The sequence below is a fragment of the Tachypleus tridentatus genome, chromosome 2 (assembly GCF_004210375.1).
Source record: "Tachypleus tridentatus isolate NWPU-2018 chromosome 2, ASM421037v1, whole genome shotgun sequence".
In the NCBI taxonomy this organism is placed as follows: domain Eukaryota; kingdom Metazoa; phylum Arthropoda; class Merostomata; order Xiphosura; family Limulidae; genus Tachypleus; species Tachypleus tridentatus.
The window spans coordinates 62,326,391-62,348,847 of record NC_134826.1 but is presented as its reverse complement, the minus strand read 5'-3'; the positions used below and the strand labels follow the sequence as shown (position 1 = coordinate 62,348,847).

The 22,457-nt window shown below is 33.9% G+C and overlaps 1 protein-coding gene across 6 annotated transcripts in view; it reads right to left on the bottom strand.

Annotated features, from left to right (window-relative positions):
- Positions 1 to 554: 554 nt before the first annotated feature.
- Positions 555 to 22,457, bottom strand: part of LOC143243965 (acetylcholinesterase-like) — a 115,453-nt gene continuing 93,550 nt past the window's right edge. For all 6 annotated transcript variants that reach the window (XM_076487847.1, XM_076487848.1, XM_076487846.1 and 3 more), the window contains 2 exons: positions 17,385 to 17,560; positions 555 to 4,947 (listed from right to left, as the gene is read on the bottom strand). In XM_076487847.1, the coding sequence (XP_076343962.1) occupies positions 4,817 to 4,947; positions 17,385 to 17,560 (307 nt within the window). In that variant the 3' untranslated portion in view covers positions 555 to 4,816. The remainder of the gene's footprint in view (positions 4,948 to 17,384; positions 17,561 to 22,457) is intronic.

Genomic DNA, 22,457 nt, shown 5'->3' with positions numbered 1-22,457 from the left:
TGTGTGCGTTGAACAGAAATATCAGCTAGTATTGTGGTAAAAGACGGAAAACTCACTACATAATGTAATATAGTATAATATAGTATTATATTACATTATTATAATATAATATAATAGGTTGAACGTGGTAAAACTGTTCTAAAAGTAAACGGAAAATATCTCTTTTTATTTCGGTAAGGACTATTTGCGCATAGCTGTTGGTTATTTTAAACTGATAGACGAGAGGGAAGGCAGCTGGTCAGCAGCATCCATTGCCAACTTTTGGACTACTCCTATCTGGTCAAATAGGGATAGTAAAGTTCCTTTTATAGCGTATCTATGGATCCAGAGTGCAAAGTAAGTTTGTTTGTTTTTTGCAACGAGACTCGAACTTTGAACCATCAGATTTACAGTCTGGCCTAAGAGAGCTGTAACGTTATTTGTTGTTTTGTCTGATGTTAAAGTTATACAACAAGGAATTGTATTGTACAGTTTTATATGAAAGCGGTCATTTACATGCACATAAGTTACTTTCATTATTCAAAAATCAAAGAAACATAACTGCCTAAACGACAATTTTTTCATATATTTTTAGCAAAAAAATCGTGCAATACATTAGTTGTAAAAATGATTCAACAAAAGTAATATTTTCTTAGATGAAGCCATCAAATCAAGTGAAGGTAAACTTAAACCATCGCTGTCATTATCTTGAAACCTACATCATGATATAAATAACTATTTTAGCAATGTACTGCAATAAAAATAATATAGATAAATTTAATCTCAATTTCATAATCACAAATCACTGTGGTGCATAGACTGTTATTGTATTATCAAAGAGAGAAGATAGAACTTAGAGAATTATTTACAGATATGAAGTTCTAGAAATCAACGTATGCGTAAATATTGTTCAAGTATGTCAAGGATGGTAATGTCTTCAGCGTTCTATGGCTAAGAACTTCAAAATGATAAAATTATAAAACAAGCCATATCAAATCCTAAGTTTCATTGTATGAACCTAAATATATACAATCTTGCAAAACATCATAACAATTACATAGTTACAACGATAACAATTTATATGGACATATTAATACACTGTGAAAAAATATGACATATAAGATAAGATCTAAACTTATAATATAAAAATTAAAAAGATTCAACTATAACTATGTAGTATTATAATATATATATATATATACACAATCGTTATTACATAGTCTAATTTGGTTAGCAAATGGTGTTTGCCGCATCATGATAAAGTAACGTGTTTTCTCTTTATAGAGTGCTTTTATTAATTACACATACACATAGAATAGTTTTGTCACTTCGTTTTCACCGTTGTTTAAGCAGGTATTGTTTCAATACATTCAACAAACAATTAAGGTTAAATGATATTAATATACTTACCATCGGTGACCGCCATTTTAAACTCATGAATCTCCTTGTCCTTCCAGACTCTAGTCTTTCAGTAAATTACACGATTAAGACTTGAATCGTTTGACTACCATGACGTCCATTAAAGTGCACAATCAAGAATTAAACCTTCCGAATAACATGACGTCCATTAAAGTGCACAATAAAGAATTAAACATTCTGAATAACATGACGTTCTTTAAAGTACACAATAAAGAATTAAACCTTCCGAATAACATGACGTCCATTAAAGTGCACAATAAAGAATTAAACCTTCCGAATAACATGACGTCCATTAAAGTGCACAATAAAGAATTAAACCTTCCGAATAACATGACATCTATTAAAGTGCACAATGAAGAATTAAACCTTCTGAATAACATGACGTCCATTAAAGTGCACAATAAAGACTCAAATCTTCCGAATAACATGCCGTCCATTAAAGTGCACAATAAAGAATTAAACCTTCTGAATAACATGACGTCCATTAAAGTGCACAATAAAGACTCAAACTTTCCGAATAACATGCCGTCCATTAAAGTGCATAATAAAGAATTAAACCTTCCGAATAACATGCAGTACATTAAAGTGCACAATAAAAAAATAAACCTTCCGAACAACATGCCGTCCATTAAAGTGCACAATAAAGAATTAAACCTTCTGAATAACATGACGTCCATTAAAGTGCACAATAAAGAATTAAACCTTCTGAATAACATGGACGTCGGTCTAGAGAACACCTTTATTATTTCGTCTTCATATTTCCCTATTCTGTTTCCTACACCTGGTTTATTGTGTTTCCTACACCTGGTTTATTGTGTTTCATACACCTGGTTTATTGTGTTTCCTACACCTGGTTTATTGTGTTTCCTACACCTGGTTTATTGTGTTTCATACACCTGGTTTATTGTGTTTCATACACCTGGTTTATTTCACTGAAAGTTTTTCCTTTTATGTACATCATGTCGTAATATATCCAAATATATATATATATTTTCAGTTTTTCAGTGTTTGTAACAGCTTTCGAGAGTTTGAAGAACATCCAACCAGAAAAAAGTCGTACAATGACGGAATATTAATACAATCTGTATTAAACTATAACCAGTACAAATAAAATAACATATTATCAGCCAAAAGTCTAATATATAATTACGTATTTCCAGAATTACGTTTAATATTTATTTATCTATATTGAAATTTTGAATCACAATTTCATAAATTTAACATACTGAATCATTTTAAGTAAGTAGGGAAATAAGAAAAACATTTGCTATATTTTTAGTTTTTTTTTTTTCCCAACAGCGTCATTTTAGAACAATCTTTCTTGGTTTGTTTCTTGTCACCTGCATTTACTCATATTATGTAAAACTGTGAAGAGATATAGTACAACCATAAGGATAACGAATAACAGACACATTTCTAGTGATGACAAACTATCTAATTCATATCTTCTATTGAAATTAGTTAGTAAAGAACAGAATCCATCAATAATTATGTGAGAATTAAAACGTTCGATATTTAATTTTCTAGCTACTTACCTGTTATCTATAAGTACATACAACGTAGCAACAATTTGCAACAGGTCCTTATTTAGTAGCCAACATTTGGGGAACTAAGTTTATCTTTCCGTCTGTGTCTGTATCTCACTCTTAGCTGCATTATTACTTTCAGCGCCATATCAGTTTTCAAGTCTTTCACACAACACGATTGGTTGAACGAATAGATTGGCGAATTGTTACACAATTGACTATTTCCACACTCTGTCATCGGGAACTGAATTTTGAATTTTTAGCATTGTAAACCTGCAAACGTACCATTGACCTGCCAGGACACAGATTAGTGAAGCGATACAGTTCGACGGCTTTTTTTTTTTTTAATTTCGCGCAAAGCTACTCGAGGGCTATCTGTGCTAGCCGTCCCTAATTTAGCAGTGTAAGACTCGAGGGAAGGAAGCTAGTCAGCACCACCCACCGCCAACTCTTAGACTACTCTTTAACCAACGAATAATGGAATTGACCGTCACATTATAACGCTCCCACAGCTGAAAGGGTGAGCATGTTTGTTGCAATGGGGATTCAAACTCGCAACCCTCAGATTACGAGTCGAACGCCTTAACCCACCTGGCCATGCCAGACCCAAGTTCCACTGAGTGAAAAGGTTACTAAATCCGGAAATTAAAAAAAAAATCCAAATATCTAAATCCAAAAGGTTATTTAAATAACGGTATTTAACCATCTTGAAGTGTTATATGTATATATTTTTTCCAATGATGAACTAATTTAACTTAAAATACAATACGTATCTATTATCTAAATATTTCAAAAAATAACATAAATTACTTGCAACTGTATTCAGTTCCTGAAGGAATGAAATAAGAGAAGCAAATTAACATTTATAAGAAAACGCTATTGATATGATGCAATTAACAAACTAAAATATTGAAAGAAAAAAATAAATTTCTCTTCACAAGATTTTTTACACCGAGACTGTTTGTTCCGTGTAGTCGCATAAGGTACAATAAAACCATTTGCCAAAGACAACACGTCCTCTCCCTTCTAAGTGGCTTGGTGATAAATCTGCAGGTTTACAACACCAAAAATCGGGTTTTAGTATATAACTTTTGTTCAAAAACATCAAACCCGAGGTATTTGTTTACTTCTTTATTGTGTTAACTGATTATATCTGGAAATGTAGAAAAAAAAGACTTTAGTTCAATTATAAAGCGTGCTCAGAAAATGGCGCTGAGCTGATGTGGAATACATAACATCTAGTTTTAATAGGCAACAAACCTAAGGTTTAATGTCTTTAGCACTGGAAATTCTATCATGAGCACCGTTACATTTATCAACAGAAAGATCTCGTTGGTGACTCACTAATTAAAATCTGAGAAATGCTTAGGTACGAAAACCGTTTCATTTACTTACTGAATCTATGTAATTAACGTACAATAACTAACACTAAATACGAATATTGAAAGTACATTGAGGTACACAGCAATTTCCTGGACTAATTCTAGGATACAAACTTGAAGTCTTAGAGGCTTACTCACATGATGGTGACAGCTAATTATACTACTATAACTACGCAACACTTAAGTTGTTCTTACACTATACACTGACGAATGTAACCAATAAAGAGTGCAGTTATTTATACGTCAAAATCCACTTTCTGTTTCATTGGGTCCTCGCAGACATATCATTGAATGACTGGATTTTTCTACCCTGTAAACGATGTGGATGTCTCATACGTCACCCTTTTTAATATTCTAGATTGCACTTTATTGGTGTTTCGTGAAAACTATCATTCATATATGAACTTACAATCACGTGTTCAGCTTTCTCACTATATATATATATACGTTCCAACAGCTACCTTTTTTCCATATTCTCTTAGAAACAACACATCTGATACAAACACATATCTACATCTGTTTGACGCCATATTGAAAGATTACTACTGCAGCCACCAAGATACCGGATTCTCGTAACAAAGGAATTATCCGTGAAGTGGCGCCACTGCTCATACATCCTGGAACCGGGTTCACGTGAGGAGCTACAAAAAAGAAGGTAAAATAAAATAGTTCATATTTCTTTAAGGGAGACAAAGAAAGATACTTAAATACTATTATGTTCACACTTTCAATCCGAGGTTAATTTTGATTGGTTATTGTTCAATAAGGAAAAGTTTCTTCATAAGCAATAGCCAAATTTCTCTGAACATTTACAATTTCATTCATTTAAATTGTAAAGTAAAAGATGTGACACTGTAATAAGAGAGAAATTTATATTTCATTTTAATAATACAGTTATATTTATTGCTAAAGAACGGTATAGCTTTCTAATACGGCTTTTAATACATAGTTCTAAGCTTAAAAACAAAATCGCATATTTTCCGCACCTGGTTAAGAATTGCTACTTTTATCCTAAACGGTACCTTATGCGACACGAAATAAATGATCAGGCCAGAGACTTCTCGGATCCAGGAATAGCAGTTCATAGCTGTGAAATGCTGAACCGTAAGGCTATTCTAACACACTCAACGCACTGTAAGGCTATTCTAACACAATTAACGCTGAAAGTGTGGGACGCATTAAGCGATATTACTGAATTGACATTTAACCTTCCCAAGTGGCAGGTCATCAGGTTAACCACAAGGCTACTTCCAGTATTCTGATTAAGATAAAACGCACCACAGAAATCTGGGCCGTTACTTAGCACCAAGAACTGGATAATTGGTCTAACTCAGTTGTTTGGTCTTAAGATATTTGATAAATTGTTTTTAACTCGTGATATTTATTTAATTACTGTATCGAAATTAGAGCACGGAAGGAAGTTATCATGGTAATGGAAGAAACCTGCAAAAATATGAAACCTAAAAAATTAGGGAAAAACCCTCGGTTTTCTTTTTTTGTTTCATCGATATCTTTTAGCAGTATTGAAACAGTTTGCTGTTGAAAACAGTAACAGACTATTCAGCATATCGATAGAAACGTTTTCCTCGCCTAAGAAATAAGATTCCAGTGTCACAAAGTTAACCCCTCATTATCACTATGTTTATTTTACTTGCTTGTTTTTGTATTTTGCGCAAAGCTACATGAGGGTTATCTGCGCTAGCCGTCCCTAATTTAATAGTGTAAGACTAGAGATCAGGCAGCTAGTCATCACCACCCATCTCAGGTTCATATACTACTCTTTTACAAAAAAATTAGCGAGATTGATTATCACAATATAATACCTCCACAGGCGAAAAGGCAAGAACAAGTCCGCAATCTGCAGATTACATGTCAAGAGCCCTAAAAACCAGGTCAAGCGCTGATAGCTTTTGTTTCAGCGATAGTTTACACAATGGGTTATTTGTACTGTGCCCATAGTGTTGATCAAGCCCCGAAATTTAGCATCATAAGCCTTCAAGCTCATCGCTGAGCTTCCAAAAAACACAATATGAGAGTAACAAGTAACAAAAACTGCCGTCTTTAAAACTGTGTCGTAAACATTGTGAATTCAAAGAGTACAGAATAATTAAAGTCAGGACGGTTGACGTTTCGGGAATCGTCCTATATCGTCTTAAAACAGTGCGCACTAAAATGGAATTCATGTGAAAGACTGAAACTTTAGTTTCACTTTGATTAGTTCATAAATTTCTAATAATATGACTATTCAAATAGGATTTACAACTAAAACAAAACAATGCTAAAATTATTTTTCAATCTTATGTCCTCTGTTACACAAAGAATTCAATTAAATGAATTTGTGTCTTTCGTAAAGTGAAATTTGATGTGTTTCGATTTTAACTATAAACTAATTCAAATTATTATTTTTGTCACACAATGTTAAATATATATATGACTACTTATTTCAAACTTATTAAAAGCCCTAGACAGCACTCGGATCGTTTGGTGAACTCTCACGCAATCTTGAAATCAACGTGTAGCCTTACCTCAGTTTTCTTCTAAACATTGAAAATCGACAAGGACAAGAAATACTCTAGGCTTAATCTTTCTGTCTGTACCGATACTGTATGCTCTAGAGCAGTAAAACATCTATGAATGTGTACTTTGAAAATTGATTAGAACAGCTGGGCTGCTCGTTTACTACAAGTCCTCTAACAAATCTCCTTTATCTGCTTACAGCAAGATTGAGAATTTTTCGTGCAGTTAGTTCTATTGAACATGCCAATGACATATGTTACATCTAATTGGTGCATGCTTTTCAAGACGCCTTTTGCTCGTAAACAGATATTTAAATTCATAACTCGAATCTATGTTTGTTTTGAATTCAATGTTAAACACGATAAAGAAAACAAAAATGTATTATATTAATGTATTTTCAAAAGGGAAAAAGTCTGGAACCGATTCAAACTTTATAAGTAAATTTTCTAAATAAATTTTGGAAAAAAATGTTTTTGTCTTTTACTACAATTACGTCATTGTAACAAAACCAAAACAACAATAACAAAACTTTCCAATGAATCCATTAATATTTAAATTTTAAAACAAAATATTTTTCCTCCAACAAAGACAAAACTTGATATTTATATAAAAAAAAAACATGTGGTAAAAGTCAATAAAAATTCAAGCAGTCATAATAAGTAGCTCAGTAGTAGCAGTATGGCTTCAACTATTGATCCAAGCACTGAAATACCGTGTGAGAAGCGGGTATAAATCTATGTTTTTACTCGTCAATGATACCTCGTGCGAAAAGTTGCAGCAAGATACCGTTTAGTAAAAGCTGTGTTCTATACCCTGAAGAGGGTACGCGAAACTAGCTTTTGTGATAATAGAAGTAATCGAGAAAGAATACTGAAATTATCTTAATATCCTAAGATATAATTTTTACAAGATGGCGGACGTTTGATTACAAATCTTGCCAATGATCTTGCTGTAAGTACAGGACATGTGTAACAAGTACCTTGAAAGTAAAGAAACATGAATGTGTAACTACTCAAACACTGCTACTGAGAATCAAGAGGTAGTGATGGAAAGAGTAGAATAAAAACGATGAAGCCTTATGTTCTTTGCAGATGAACTCAGGTTTCAATTTTGGACAACTAATAGCAGTTTGTTCTTCTGTCGACAGGAGAACGGTATCATAGTCAATTTACAATATTTAAAGTGAATTGTAGGGTGAAAAAAGTACAAGTTTGGATATAAATCGCCGTAATAACAATGTGTCGCTGACCTGCACAAAATTGATAACACCTTGACTGCTGGTAAGTACAGGTCTATATTTCCATTTTCTCAGGAACCAAATTCATTGGCAGTGGATTCATTTTCAAGTAAAACAATAATAACAAGCATGCAGATAATGTGGTGAAGTGGCACGTTGACATTAAAGAAATCAATGAACGACAGTCATAGTTTATTGTGCCGAAAGCCCCGATATGAACATATTCGAAGCTTTATGGGCTTGTGTAAAATTGTGGAGGTCAAAAGGCGACCAAAAATTGGCTGTATTATGGAAAGTAATATATATACATATATATATGGTATGTGATACAATATTTCAATATCTCACCTTCACAGAGCCCAGCATGGTCAGGTGGTTAATGTATTCGACTCGTAATCTGAGGGTCGCGAATTTCAATCCCAGTTACACCAAACATGCTCGCCCTTTCAGCTGTAGGGGCGTTATGATGTGACTGTAAGTCCCACTATTCGTTGGTAAAAGAATATCCCAATTGTTGGCGGTGGGTAGTGATGACTAGCTGCCTTTCCTTTAGTCCTACGCTAATAAATTAGGGACGGCTAGCGCTAATAGCTCTCGTGTGGCTTTGCGCGAAATTCAAAACAAACAAACAAACTGCATTTGCTATCTTGTTTTATTTTGAACATAATGTTAATATTTTTTTTACTTTTCCCCATTCATAGATAAGCCTGACGAATGACATTTTTGTCACAAAACCTGTCGAGAGTAGTGTGTTGTTTTATCAGTAAAGGTGAAATTTGTATGAAATCTTTTTACATCCATTTTGTTTTATCTTAGAAACATTATATATATATATATATATGAAACTAAACAAAGTATAATATAGATCTATGTTGCAATAAATACATTTAATTTGTAGTTTCTCTATCTTCCCGATCGTTAGTAGTAAATGTGTTCACAAGACAAAAGTCGAAGCGTTTAAATAAAAATTGTAAAACAAATACGAATCGTGGTTCCCGTCTGTTTATAAAAGTTTTGTGCTTTTCAGTACCAGAAGAGCTCTGATATATTAACACCAGGTGCAGGAAGAAGTTTCGTAAAGTAATGAAAATTAAAAACATCAAGTGATAGAAACAAAAAGTGAAGAAACGAAAATCTAGGACTCACTGAGTGATAGAAACAGAAAGAGAAGAAATGAAAATTATAACTCACTGAATGATAGAAACAGAAAGAGAAGAAATGAAAATTATAACTCACTGAGTGATAGAAAGAGACAAAATGAAAAGCTAGGACTCACTGGTAGCAATTGAGCACACAGATCCCCGTAAGAAATAACTATCAATAATTTAAAATGCACAATACAATTATATATATGTATCTTTAAGGCATAAGAATTTAATAAAACAAGCACAGTAATTATTGACTTAAAAATCCAACAGATAGCGTTTGGAGAAGTAAAGTAAAATTATTTGTTATTAAGTGCATTATTAAGTTACAAACATTAGGACAAGAACTTGAAACTTTGATGGTTCAAATAGAACATTTTTAAGATAAGATTTAATCGATCTTGCAATAAGTGCAGTAAGAAAGCTTAGTTTTAGTTAAATACTGTCAATAAAATAAGATCTTGACATAAACGTATTATTTCAGAGGACCGAGAACAATACAATACAAAAACAAAACGACAACATATTTTCATAAATAAATATACTTATCTCTGTTAAATAACTTAAAACAATTGTTTTGTAGGCTGTAGAGAGTTCAGTCACTAATAGATGGATGTATATATTTTCCTATTATTCATCAAATGCGATAGTAACTTTTTCTTTCCACAGCAAGTTTGACCTTCACTGTTATTAAACAGGACCATAACTTATATTCTACATATTTCAGTTTAGAAACAAAGTACACGTCTTCGTAACCAAAGCTTAAAAAAACCAGGAAAATGAAGCGTCTACATTTACAAATATTAACTTATATTCGCAGAACAACTGTACGCCATGAAATAACCGTGATAAACTGTTCAAAAAAAAACAAAAAACACGCTTGTTTTGTTAATGTTGGATTTTACTCAAAGCTACCCGTTGCACTTTCTTAATTTTGAAGTGATGGACGGGAGAACTTCAAAAACAAAACAAACAAACAAATATAGGTAAATCGATGTTTGCAAAAGTTTGAGTTTTTCAATTTTACTTCTTTTGTGTAACAGATGCTACTTTAAGTCAGCGAATGGTGTAATTAAGCATTTAGCTTATTTTAATTTTTATCCACAGTTTTTTCATAAGCCATTAAAACTAAACGTTTTTCGTACCTTTGGAAGTAGATCAAAGATATTAATATTTATTGGAAGCCAAAAACTGTGGTTTGTTGTGTATTGTATATTACATGTATGCACGCAAACTGCACATTGAATGCAATATTAAAAAATAAATGTAAAAAAAAATATTTTTTCTTCGTATGGTCGATAACTTCCCATTTTTCGCTCACACCATAACGCCAAACACGTAATTTAGATGTTGTAACCTCCATACCGATAACCGAAATAGCAAGTAACTTGAAATATTAAATAGTAGCGGTTGAAATAACACGTTTCAACTACTACAAATACAGGATGAACGATGAGAGATCATCTTTCTATTAATTTCTGCAGGAAAGTTGTTAAGAGTTCCATTTCAGGAAACAGAGACTCAGTAATGGTTAAACCATTTCTTGTTCGGAACACAATCTTCCGAACAATTCCGGAATTGTTCAAAGAACTCTTATAAGAAAGAAAAAATGTTCAATTGAACTTTTATATGTTTGTTTGTTTGTTTTTAATTTCGCGCAAAGCTACTCGAGGGCTATCTGTGTTTTATATGTTTGTAGTTAATCACAAAGCTACACAATGGCATATCTGTGCTCTGCCTATTACGGCCTGTTTGATAACAGGCCTCTGTTATCGAAGGTGGACGGAGGTTATGTTTTCACCATTTGTGTTTGTGTGTTTATCAGTTAGTTTTCTCGTAAATAATTAAATGGATTTCGATAAAGGTTGGTATACATTTGAACTATGACTAAACTTAGAGGTGATTAGTTTTTGGAGGGTCGAGGTCAAAGATCAATGTCACGGGTATCAAAGAAATTCCAATCTGTTAGTATGGACACCAATTTTTTTACTATTTTCTTTATAACTTAGTCAAAAACTAACGGAATTTGAATAAACTTGATTGACCTGTGTAGAATATTATTGACCCTCCGAAAAAAGGGCCGTGTCCATTGAAACCGGCCCCTGCATGGCCAGGTGTTTAAGGCACTCGAGTCGTGATCTGAGAGTCGCGGGTTCGAATTCCTGTCACACCAAACATGCTCGCCCTTTCAGCCGTGTGGGCATTATAATGTGACGGTTAATCCTACTATTTGCTGGTAAAAGAGTAGCCTAAGAGTTGGCGGTGGGTGGTGGTGACTAGCTGTCTTTCCTCTAGTCTAACACTGCCAAAATAGAGGCTGCTAGCGCAGATAGTCCTCGAGAAGCTTTGCGCAAAATTCAGAACAAACCAAACAGTTGAAACCGACGGACATAAAGGATACGTTTTTTTTTCCTTTAAAATCCGAATATGATCAATATTCTATTGAATGCTCCTCTAGTGTGTTACAAGGCTGAAGTAAGGATATGGTGCAGACATTACTTTTCAGAGATTTTGTAATTATTTTGTCAGCTGAAAGTAATGTTAAAAACCATCAAAAAGGAACTACTTTTCTTTGTAAATGTTTAATCTTAACTTATTTTAAGTCTTTCTCTTTCTGATTCAAACTTATTCATAATTCACTTGGCTCATGAGAAATGTCATGAACCTGATTTGATATGTTTCAACGTGCTGATCATTTCAGATATGAAAATGCATTATGATAGCTGTGTTATGTTCTAGAAAACGTTATATATTAGTTCATATGTTGTTACGAGCTCAATATGCTCTTAATTTAATCGGTGGACCCAATAGATAGCCCGATGTGGCTTTGCTACAAGAAAACACACACACACACACACACCTGTTTAATAAAAGTCTGTGAATGAAAAAGTGAACATATAACGTTAACATATATCACATAAATCTTGTAAAATTTAATACGAAATATTATTTTGTGCAGGGTTTGCGTTATAGTCACTTTTTAGTTTTTGCATGTACGTTTTGAATTCTTTTAGTATTTTTTATTACCTATTTAAAGAAGGTGTTTATTAAAATTAGAAGATATTAATTTATTTACAACTACGTAGTAGAAGGACCAACTGCAGTTGAGACAGTTTTCTTTATAATTTCGGTGAAAACATTTTGTAAACTTAGTTTTGGGCACATCTGTATTTTCTTTATTAAGTTTAGTAGTTTAAGAAAGTGAACTTTTTTCATGTAGTGACGAAGATTGGCTATTTATGCATTTATATTAGTGCAACCAGCAATACTGTGAAAAATCAATTATGATAATCAGAGGTCTTCATTCTGCGACGATCCTTGCATTAGTAAATACTGTGGATGAACAAATTAAGCATGTCAAGGATATAGCTCATCTGGTTGATACCCAATAAATCTTCCAAGAATTTTCTGCCGGCCATGCACCAAATGAACTGCTAGTATTGTAAATCCACCGAATAGGCAAGAAACAGAAAAAATTATGAAGATAACTGCAAGAGGAGAAAATCACCCCACAACATTGATGTTGAAAGAGACTCAACAGTTTTTGGTGCCCTGGTTAACAGAGATAGCTCTAAAGAGTTCCGTCAATGGCACATATTTCAGGCCTTTAGCTTTTCTTTTCTGTTGCCCAGAACCCTTTGTAATTATTGTATCATTCACTGCTTTCTAAATGTTCCAATTGTCTTCTGTTATTATTATTATGTTTCTCGAGTTATGTTAAGCTTCTCAGCTCACCTTAAAATTAGCATGTTGTCTTCCGTTTCTTCCACGTAGGCCACAAGGATTGCAACAAGTGTTGGTAACTTCATCCAGTTGTGTCGTGTAACTAACACCCAGTAGGACTTTAAGTAGGTTTCTTCCACTTTGTTTTCTGAAAGACCTTTCCTCAAAGGTTAAACAGCAGTCTTCTTTCTCATTGATGCTTTACTTTCTAGATCTAGGAAGCAATATCACCTAATCTTTACTCACCATCTTCGTTTCTCTGCCTGATCACCCTCTTGATATTTCGTCTCTTCTGCCTTCTTTTCATGTTTTGATACTGGTTCTTATACAGTGTAACATTCATCTGCTTAACGGTATTACTATATGCCTCAAGTCTAATTTAGAACTAGTTTCATTAGTCAAAAATAATCCAGTGTTCGCTCTTTTCAACCTGTTACATTACTTAATTCTTACTATCTTCATGATGCTTAAATATTTGTGAAAGTGTCCTCGTTCTGATGTTAGCACAGACCTATTCTGTTACCACTCTTCAGTACTTCAGATGTGATCGCTTAATCCATCTACATAAAAAACCCTTTATGATATATTTCATTTTCTTTTTGTATTCTGCATTGTTTAGCGCAATAATTCATTTCCCATTTACAACGTAGATTTGTTCACCATGTATAAACGTCAAGAGAAAGATATTTGTTCATGGTTTTCACAAAGATGTCCACAGTTTTAACGATAACAACCTAAACAAGATGAAAGCTAAAACAAATGTGATGGAGCGTTTCTCCTGAGCGAGTAACATAAAGGTGGTGGAGTTTTCATTAACATTAAACAAAATTACAACTACTAGCTACAAGTCCTTAATGTTTGTTATCATGTTTCATTACAATATTGAACATTATACGACTCGTACGAACTGTGATGCCTTAAGACAATCTAACAATATCCTGTTTAATGATGACTGTTCATGTTCATTACGACATTCATTCTTCTCACAGCTTAAAACATTACAACTTAGACTATTGTAGGTGTTTACTTACTTTTTCTATTTCATGTACGTTTGATAAAATTAAAAGAAATACGACAACAAGATTTAAACTACTATGGGTATCATTATATTACAGAAGTGGTACTGTTTGTTTTTCAGATTGAAGGAAAGCGTTGAAATGAAAAATTAGAATTTGGGTTTATACAAAACAGAATATTTCAGGAATGGCATCTTTATTTATACGTAGAAATATAGAAATATAACCCTAGGATTATGAGTCGAGTGCTTAATCCACCTTGCCTTGCCGAGTCCGAAGCCAATGATCATGACCATAGTGTAATAATCTGTCACTTGGTTACTGCACAATAAAACGTATACTTAGAAACATTATAATTATCATAGTTACATCTAATCATATGGTGTACAGTGTAATGATACCATTCTTTTGTTGTCAAGCTGAGAAGAAATGTTTTTACTTTAGATAGTGTTAAACAAAATATCGTCATCATGTTTGTAGTTGTCAGTTGATTTGTACAATGTATTATTTTATTGCCATCTCCAGCAATGTGAAAATGTTATTGTGAACAGGAGTTTAGAATAATGGTATAATGCTTCGATTCGAAATGTTTACGACAAAGCACGATAATTTCAAAATAGTGGCTAACGTGTCAGTCTGCAGATGAGGGGGGGGTCAGGGTTAAAAATCTGATGCCACACAACAAGCTTCTCGCTTTTAGATGTGAAGGCTTTCTAAAGCTGACTGTGAAGTCCGTAATTCAATTCCAAATACCGAAAGAAGCGCTGGTGATAGGGGACGCCATTTACCGGCTACCACTTCTCCAAGCAATGGTTCAAAAATTACAAACTACTGTACCTAAACCTGACCTTGTTGTTTAACCCAAGTGAGTATAAGGTGCCGTTTAGATTGAATAAATCCAGATTTTTGATATCAAATCGTTGGCCGTTGTGGTGATGCAGTCCAGAAAGAGACAAATAGTAAATCGAGTGACAATGTACTTTATTTGCATTTCAACGATTTACATGGTTCTATTCATTACAACTGTAAGCTCGCATGTTAAATATTTTTTAGAAAATTACGCGTCAGAAGATTGAAACATGTCCAGTGTAATGGTATCTGTAACTCAGACCTTAATAAAAATATTTATTGTCTAAACAAAACGAAGTTTCTGTTTAAAACTGTAGTATTTAGTTATTCAGCCCCTTAATGACTCAGCAGTAAAACTGAAGGCCTATAATATTAAAAAGTAGGCTTCGATACCAATGGTGGACACAGCGCTGTGCAGATACTTAACAACAAATTAACTAATTTATTTATTGGCTTCTTTTTCACATTTCTCGTCTTTGGTTTCTTAGATTAATTTGTATCTAAAGACCACAACATTCACCGAGTCACACTATCGACCACTTACTTATAAGTCTAACATTTACCGAGTCACACTATCGACTACTTACTTATAAGTCTATTCTAGAATTGATGTTATTTCCCTAATGTTCTAGTTTATTCTTGATCCGTGTATAGTGAGAGAAAACTTATAGATACACCATTATTACACTTACACGTGAGTTGAACTTTTGTGACGATTACTTGTCTAAACTGCAGTTTATCTACGTGAAGAATATTGTGTTTGCCTTTACTGTTTCGTCCCCCACTGGAACAGCGCTAAGTCTACGGATTTACAACGCTAAAATTAGGAGTTCGATTCCCCTCGGTGGACTCAGCAGATGTAGCTTTGCTATAAGAAAACATCCACACACACCTTAACTGTTTCAAGTCGAATCTAATTATGTTTTACGTATGTGTTTAATCAAACAAGTCTAGATGAAATACAGACATCTAATTCCTCTCTTTCTCTTGGTCCACTAGTTCCGCACAATCAAATAACACACAGCTGATTGAATAACTACACATATTTTACTTGAATGTGTCGTCGTTTATACTTGTCATACAACTATTGTTCTTCGGAAATGTTACTGAAGATATTATAAGCATTCCGGTGAATAACAAATTTAGGAATATGCTTGTTTGAAAGTTAAGCACAAAGGGTAATTTGTGCTCTGCCCATCATGGGTATCGAAACCAGGTTTTCAGAGTTATAAGTCTGCAGACATTTGGTTATGCCACGGGGGGGGGGCGTTAGGAATGTTGCAGGTAATTTTTCTTTTAAACGAAACTAATTAATTATATGAGTTGAGAAGACTTCAATCAATAAAACTCTGCTTCTGAATGGATCAATGAGTGAGGTTTAATGCAATTAAACGAGTACTGGCTCATAAGAACAAAACTTCAAACTTGAGTGGTAATCAATGTGAGCATATACACATTCCTTTTACCACATCTGCGAAACTAATATTAAAACTTCACAAGTGACCAGTTTCTTAACTATTTCTTCAAAATTTCAAAACTTAAAAAACACATCACGAAAGCATTATTATAATAACTTTTACTCAAAACTTTACTTTGTTTTATATGATTATTGCATTACAGCCAATCACAGGAGATCATTTAGCTAAACTAGCAGCAACGAAATACACATTTATCTGAGAAAATTACGATGTAGTTTTAGAAATTTGTGATCCTTGAGTATATTGCTATATTTATAGAATAATAAAAGTTAAATTTACATATATTTGTGTTTCAGATGAATTATTTAATGAAATGTTATGATTATTATTCTTTAAATACGTTAAGCAAGATCATTTATGTTTAGTTCTTTATAAAGTCGTAAAAATTAGTTCTGTAAGATTAATTAGTAATCACAATGAAGCTACAAGGTCAAGGGATCGTTCACGTATTCAATCAGTACGTTGGTTACAACAGTTTAGGAAGTTACTTGTTTCGGATGTTCGCGCACAGCTACGCAAGGGCTATTTGTGCTAACCATTTCTAATTTTGAAATGTTTGTTTGCTTTTTTTAATTTCGTGCACAGCTACACGAGAGCTATCTGCGCTAGTAGTCCCTAATGTAGCAGTTTAAGACTAGAGGGAAGGCAAATAGTCATCACCATCCGCCATCAATTCTTGAGCTATTCTTTTACCAACGAATAATGGGATTGACCGTTACATTATAACGCCACAACAACTGAAAGGGCAAGCATGTTTGGTGTGACGGGAATTCGAATCCGCGACCCTCAAATTACGAATCGAGTACCCTAACTATTTGGCCTTGCTGGACCTTTTTTTTTTTTTCTTGGAAAGGATAGACTAGAAGGAAGGCAGCTAGTCAACACCACACACCGCCAACACTAAAGCTATTCTTTTAGCAACAAATAGTGGGACTGACCTTCACATCATAAAATCTCCACAGGTGAAAGGGTGAGCCTATTTAGTGAAGGGATTCGAATCCGTGATGCACAAATTGCAAATTGAGGTACAGGTAGCGCAGATAACCCTCGTGTAGCTTTGCGTGAAATTCAAAAAAACAAACCAAAAACAGAGAATAAGAAAAATTTACTCACATGTTTCTTTCACAAGCTTAGGCAGATAATGTTGCCAGAAAGCGCAGTATTCAGCACGTGGGCCTCGACCAGTCTTTGTAGAGTTAATGTCTAGAGTTAAGTACTCTCGACCGTAGGGGGTGTACATGGGCCAATAGATTTTCTCCCATTTTTCACCTGGACCTTGACTTGGCTTTCTATAGTGAAAATGCAAGATATAGATTAACATACCTGTATGGCAGTAAATAACTAAAACATATTTTTCAATTTTCGATTCTTATTTTTGAAAACATTTTACGCCATTATGCCAAAGCTCGAATAGATATTTGTACTGTTCGAAGTATGTGTGAATAATATATTCTTCCATTAACGAGGTGTTTTACTTCTGGAATTAAATTAACAGACTGCTGAAAGCTGGTCCTCATAAACTGAATGAGTGAAAAATTATGACTGTTAACAGTGTTTAAAGAGTTGAGTTTATGGTAACAAATCAGTTTGTGTCACCAGCTGTGTTGTCTATGTGAATTAAAATTATCAACCTGAATGCATGTTTTCTAAGCGATAGTCAAAATACTGAAAAATCTTTTTTTTCTTCAAATGAAAACAATAAAATTAGTTAACAGGAAAAATATTAATGCTTTGTGGACAGGCGGTTAAATTAACTTCTCAGATCAAACCATCTGTCAGATAACCATTTAATAATCACAGAAATAACAGTTTTTCGTATAGAATTTTACATTATTTTCTTAGGTAAAACCGTCTAAGAAGTAACGTGGAAATAGTATTGGTGTTTTGAAGTTGACCGCACTTTATTCGCACATGGGCTAAACGAACATGGCAACAGTCTCTAGGAATCATGTGCAGTTATGTGTTGTGAACTACTGACGAAAGGAAAAGCAGCCAACTTTGTCTGTTTCGTTTGAACCGAGTAACTAAATTAAAAACAAGTTTTATACCACAGCTTAGAATGCGGAATACGTTATGTAGTATCACGTATTTAGCACCTTAGAGTTTGAGCCGCAACCCAATACGTAACAACAGGCAACATTCACTAGAACTTTAAGTTTGTTTTTAAATTTATTTATTGGTTATTAAACACAAAACAAACAATGAGTTATTTGTGTTGTTTTAGCCATAGAAATCGACACCTGATGTTCAGTATTATGGGAACAGATGCTGGTCGCTGAGAAACTGGAATTAGGTATTTATCTTTTTAATGTCAAGAACTCTTGTAAACATATTTTCGGTTTCAGTTGTCTGTTTACTCTAACACTATAAGTCTATATCTGGTCAGGAATACATTGTATTCGTGTGACAGTAGACATTGCGATAACAAGGCAAGCAGGTATTCTCACTTCCAAGATAATTGATGGACATTACGGTAACAAAGCACATCTCTTCTGGTGTGATGGCCACTTCCAAGACAGTTGATGGACATTAAGGTGACAAGGCGCATCTCTTCTGGTATTCTGATCACTTTTTAAACAAATTATGACAGCAACAAGGCGCATCTTATGTGGTATTTTGGTTATATCTCAAGAATACAATAATCTGAGACAACAACCAGCCGATTTCTGGTGTTAGATAATAGCAAACAATGTGTTCATTCACAAGGAAAATGACTTTATCTTGGAAGTGTTTCTCCAAAAAGTGTTTCAATTAAGGACCACCATTTTGTATTAAAACTGTAATGTCTCTCCAATTTTGTTGTTACAGTATGGAAATCACATTGATTGTGAGCATGGCTTGAGACTGTGCAGCACTGATATATTGGTTTACAGTACATGCGGCAATGGTTCTTCATAGAAGTGTGGTTCAATAGTTAAGTCGTATGTGAAACCATACCACGCTGTTGTCTTACCAACATGGATTTGTGCTGGAAATGTTCATGTGAATTAGTTTCCAACCAATTAATGAAGTTATACGTGTTGACATTCCATAAAGGATGGAACTTTTTAATCAGTTCATAAGATATTGGTAGATCACTGCTAATCTTCTTTAAGCCTTGCTAAGATTTACAACATTAAATCAACACGATGGGTTAAATTCGTCTCCATAGAGATTGGATATGATGCAGTTTGTAAGAAAACACTCGCAAAATACGTCGAAAAGTATTATGAACAGATGAAAATGGCAAATCTGGACAATGGGCGATATAACGTGCACATGTGCTGGCTTGTTCTTCCACGGAATAGCTGACTTTTAATAGTTTCAGTAGTGTGTTTTACTGTCTGTACGTGATATAGGATAACTACAACCTGCTTCCTTAATTTCTTATTAATTGGTGCACAACAACACTGGAACAAAGCTTTCTGCAGATGTTACGCACCCTTAGAGTTGCCTTGGCATTATATCCTTTAGTGAAATAACATTTCACAAGTCCACCAGTTGCTTGGTGGTTGAACGATCTTACACTATAATCGATGTACTTGTTTATGCCGTGGGAAGTATACTAAAGAAACCACAGTGATACACTTGGTGGCGACATGTAGCAAATATAACATCTGCTTCGCACGTTACCTTTAAGACCCCTGTTCAATTGCACCTTCTTTTGTCTTACCTTTGCTTATAGTTCGTCTTAGGTTAGTTCGGATAGGAGAGCCGAGATAGGCCAACAGGTCCCTTGATATCCGTAAGCTTTATGTTGTGTTACCGTTTGTGAGCTATAACACAATAAATTATTTGAAATAATATAAATTGTTTGAAATGTGTATCTATAGACGATTCTTATTATGCTTTATAACTCTTAGCAGTTGTCTAATAATATGACTGTATGGACATATTATATTTTAACGGACTCTGTACTTTCAGAAATGGGTGCGTTAATAACGTGACAGTCATTTCCATTTTTTACTTCAAAATTGGACAAGGGCCTTATGGTAGTGGGAGGCTGCTAACTAACCATCTTTCCTCTGTTGAATAGTGTTCTATGTAATTTTTTATTTTTGTCTTGTTTTGTAAAAACGTGGCCTAAAATGTATTTTAAAGAATCATTTCACTTTAAGTTTACGTGTGTTTTTTTTACCTGAACGTTTAGCTCGTGTGCCTCATAAGGAGCCAGTGGGGTTCAAAGTACCAATACAATGATTTTTTTGTTCTTGTTCTAGTAATATTTTATCCTGCTATATAAAATGACAAATCTCTACAATGCTAGGGAAGTTTCTGCCTACATCCAATGCTTATTTTAGTGCAACTTGTTGAAATTCTGTAACTTTATTTCAGAAATTCGAACAAGGGACAATTGTGCATATTTGTATCTAATTTTAAACTGATAGAGTAGATAAAAGGTAGATAATAGACAGCACCTGCTGCTAATTCTTGGACTACTTTTGTCTCGTCGAATAGTGGAAGTTTAGAGGTCAGTCTCAAAGCACACCCGCAGCCCCAGAGCACGAGCAGCGTTTTTTGGCAATGAGTTGGGAACCATGAACTTCCGAATCCAAAGTTTGGACATTCTAACAAATACTCCATGCCTGGCTCCTTCCAAAATTAATTACATCTGAATGGGATGATATCAAAAGATATCCTTTAAAAATATGTATTATTTTAAAGGTAGTTCCTATGCACTGCTGTAGATAAACTTTCACCTGTAAAAACAATTTAGTGTAATTTCATCACTCTCCTTTCTCATGTTAGGCTAAATCTGTCAGCTGTACACCCCATAAAATTTCGTCACTCGCATCTATCCAGATATAATTCTTGTTCCTCTTATCAGGCTAAAGTTTGTTAACTGTACGTCCAATTAAACTTCGCCATTCGCTCCTACTTTGTCTGTCTACCTTCTCCAATGTTGTTCCTCTATTTCCATCCATTTTTTCTCCATTTCACCCTTCGTCTTCTAAAGGGCCTTCTTTCGATTCGTGTCCACTCCATACACTCCTTCAGGTACATCTTTCATCCATTCGCTTGACATGACCATAGTATTTCAAGTGACTTCTTTCTATAAATTCAAAAGCTCTTTCTTATATAATAATTTGTTATTTTATTTCTGTGAGTAACTTCATATAAAAGCCTCAACCTTCTGGCTTCTGTTAACTGTATCTGACTCTTTCTTTTCTAGATTAACACCCATGCTTCCGAGTCGTATATCAGAAATGGTCTTATAAAAGACAGTTTATACTTCCGCTAGCATTAACTTTTCTTTAAGTAAAGGGTACAGCGTTCTTAGGTCTGTACCGTAGTTTCCATCCCTTGGCCTTTCTCTCTCTTCCCATCAATCAGTTCTTCACTGCTGAGGTTTCCTCGCCTTCGTTGGGACAGTGGTAAGCCTAGGGAGTTACAACGCCTAAAATCCGGTTTTGATTCTGTGTAGTCGACACAGCATATATTCCAATGTGACTTTGTTCTAGAAATACACAAGCTAACTAACTAATATATTTGTAAACTATCAGCCTTTCTCAAATACTATTTACCATTTCATATATCACAACTTATTTCCCGAGTAGAAAGTACTATTGTCACAAACTTACTTGCATTGCATTTCATTCTGTTTATACCCTATACCCTTTTCTCTATACCATTTATGAACGCATTATACAAGCTTTCCTTATTTTATTCATCTATAAGATAAACAACAATCAAGTTATAATACTCCTTTTCTTTACACCACGTATAATATCAAACCATTTCTCATTGTTCTTTTTTGACTATGCCACTACTTAATTGTTATAATGGGGACTGCTATCTTTAATCCATGTAGGATATCATAACTTGGACAATCTAAAACTTTCCAAATTTTTTTTCTCAACACTCTATTAAACGCCTTTTTAAGTTCCAAGAATGATACAATATGATATATGCTCCGTCCCAAGGATTTCAACCATGATTTTGAGAACAAATATCAAACTTATATTGCTCCCCTTTAGGCTAAACCATATTGACACTATCCATTTTCTTGTAACACATATTCTTTCAGTTTTCCTTCCAGAACTCATTCATACTGGGAACCTATTCCCATAATCGTCCAATTCCCATCATTACAAATGGGGATATTATGACTTTCCTTCATTTTTGTGAAATCTTTCCATTTTTCCATTTTCCATTAAATAACTCAAGAATTCCACTGAGTAAAACATCACTTCTTTCTTTGAACAA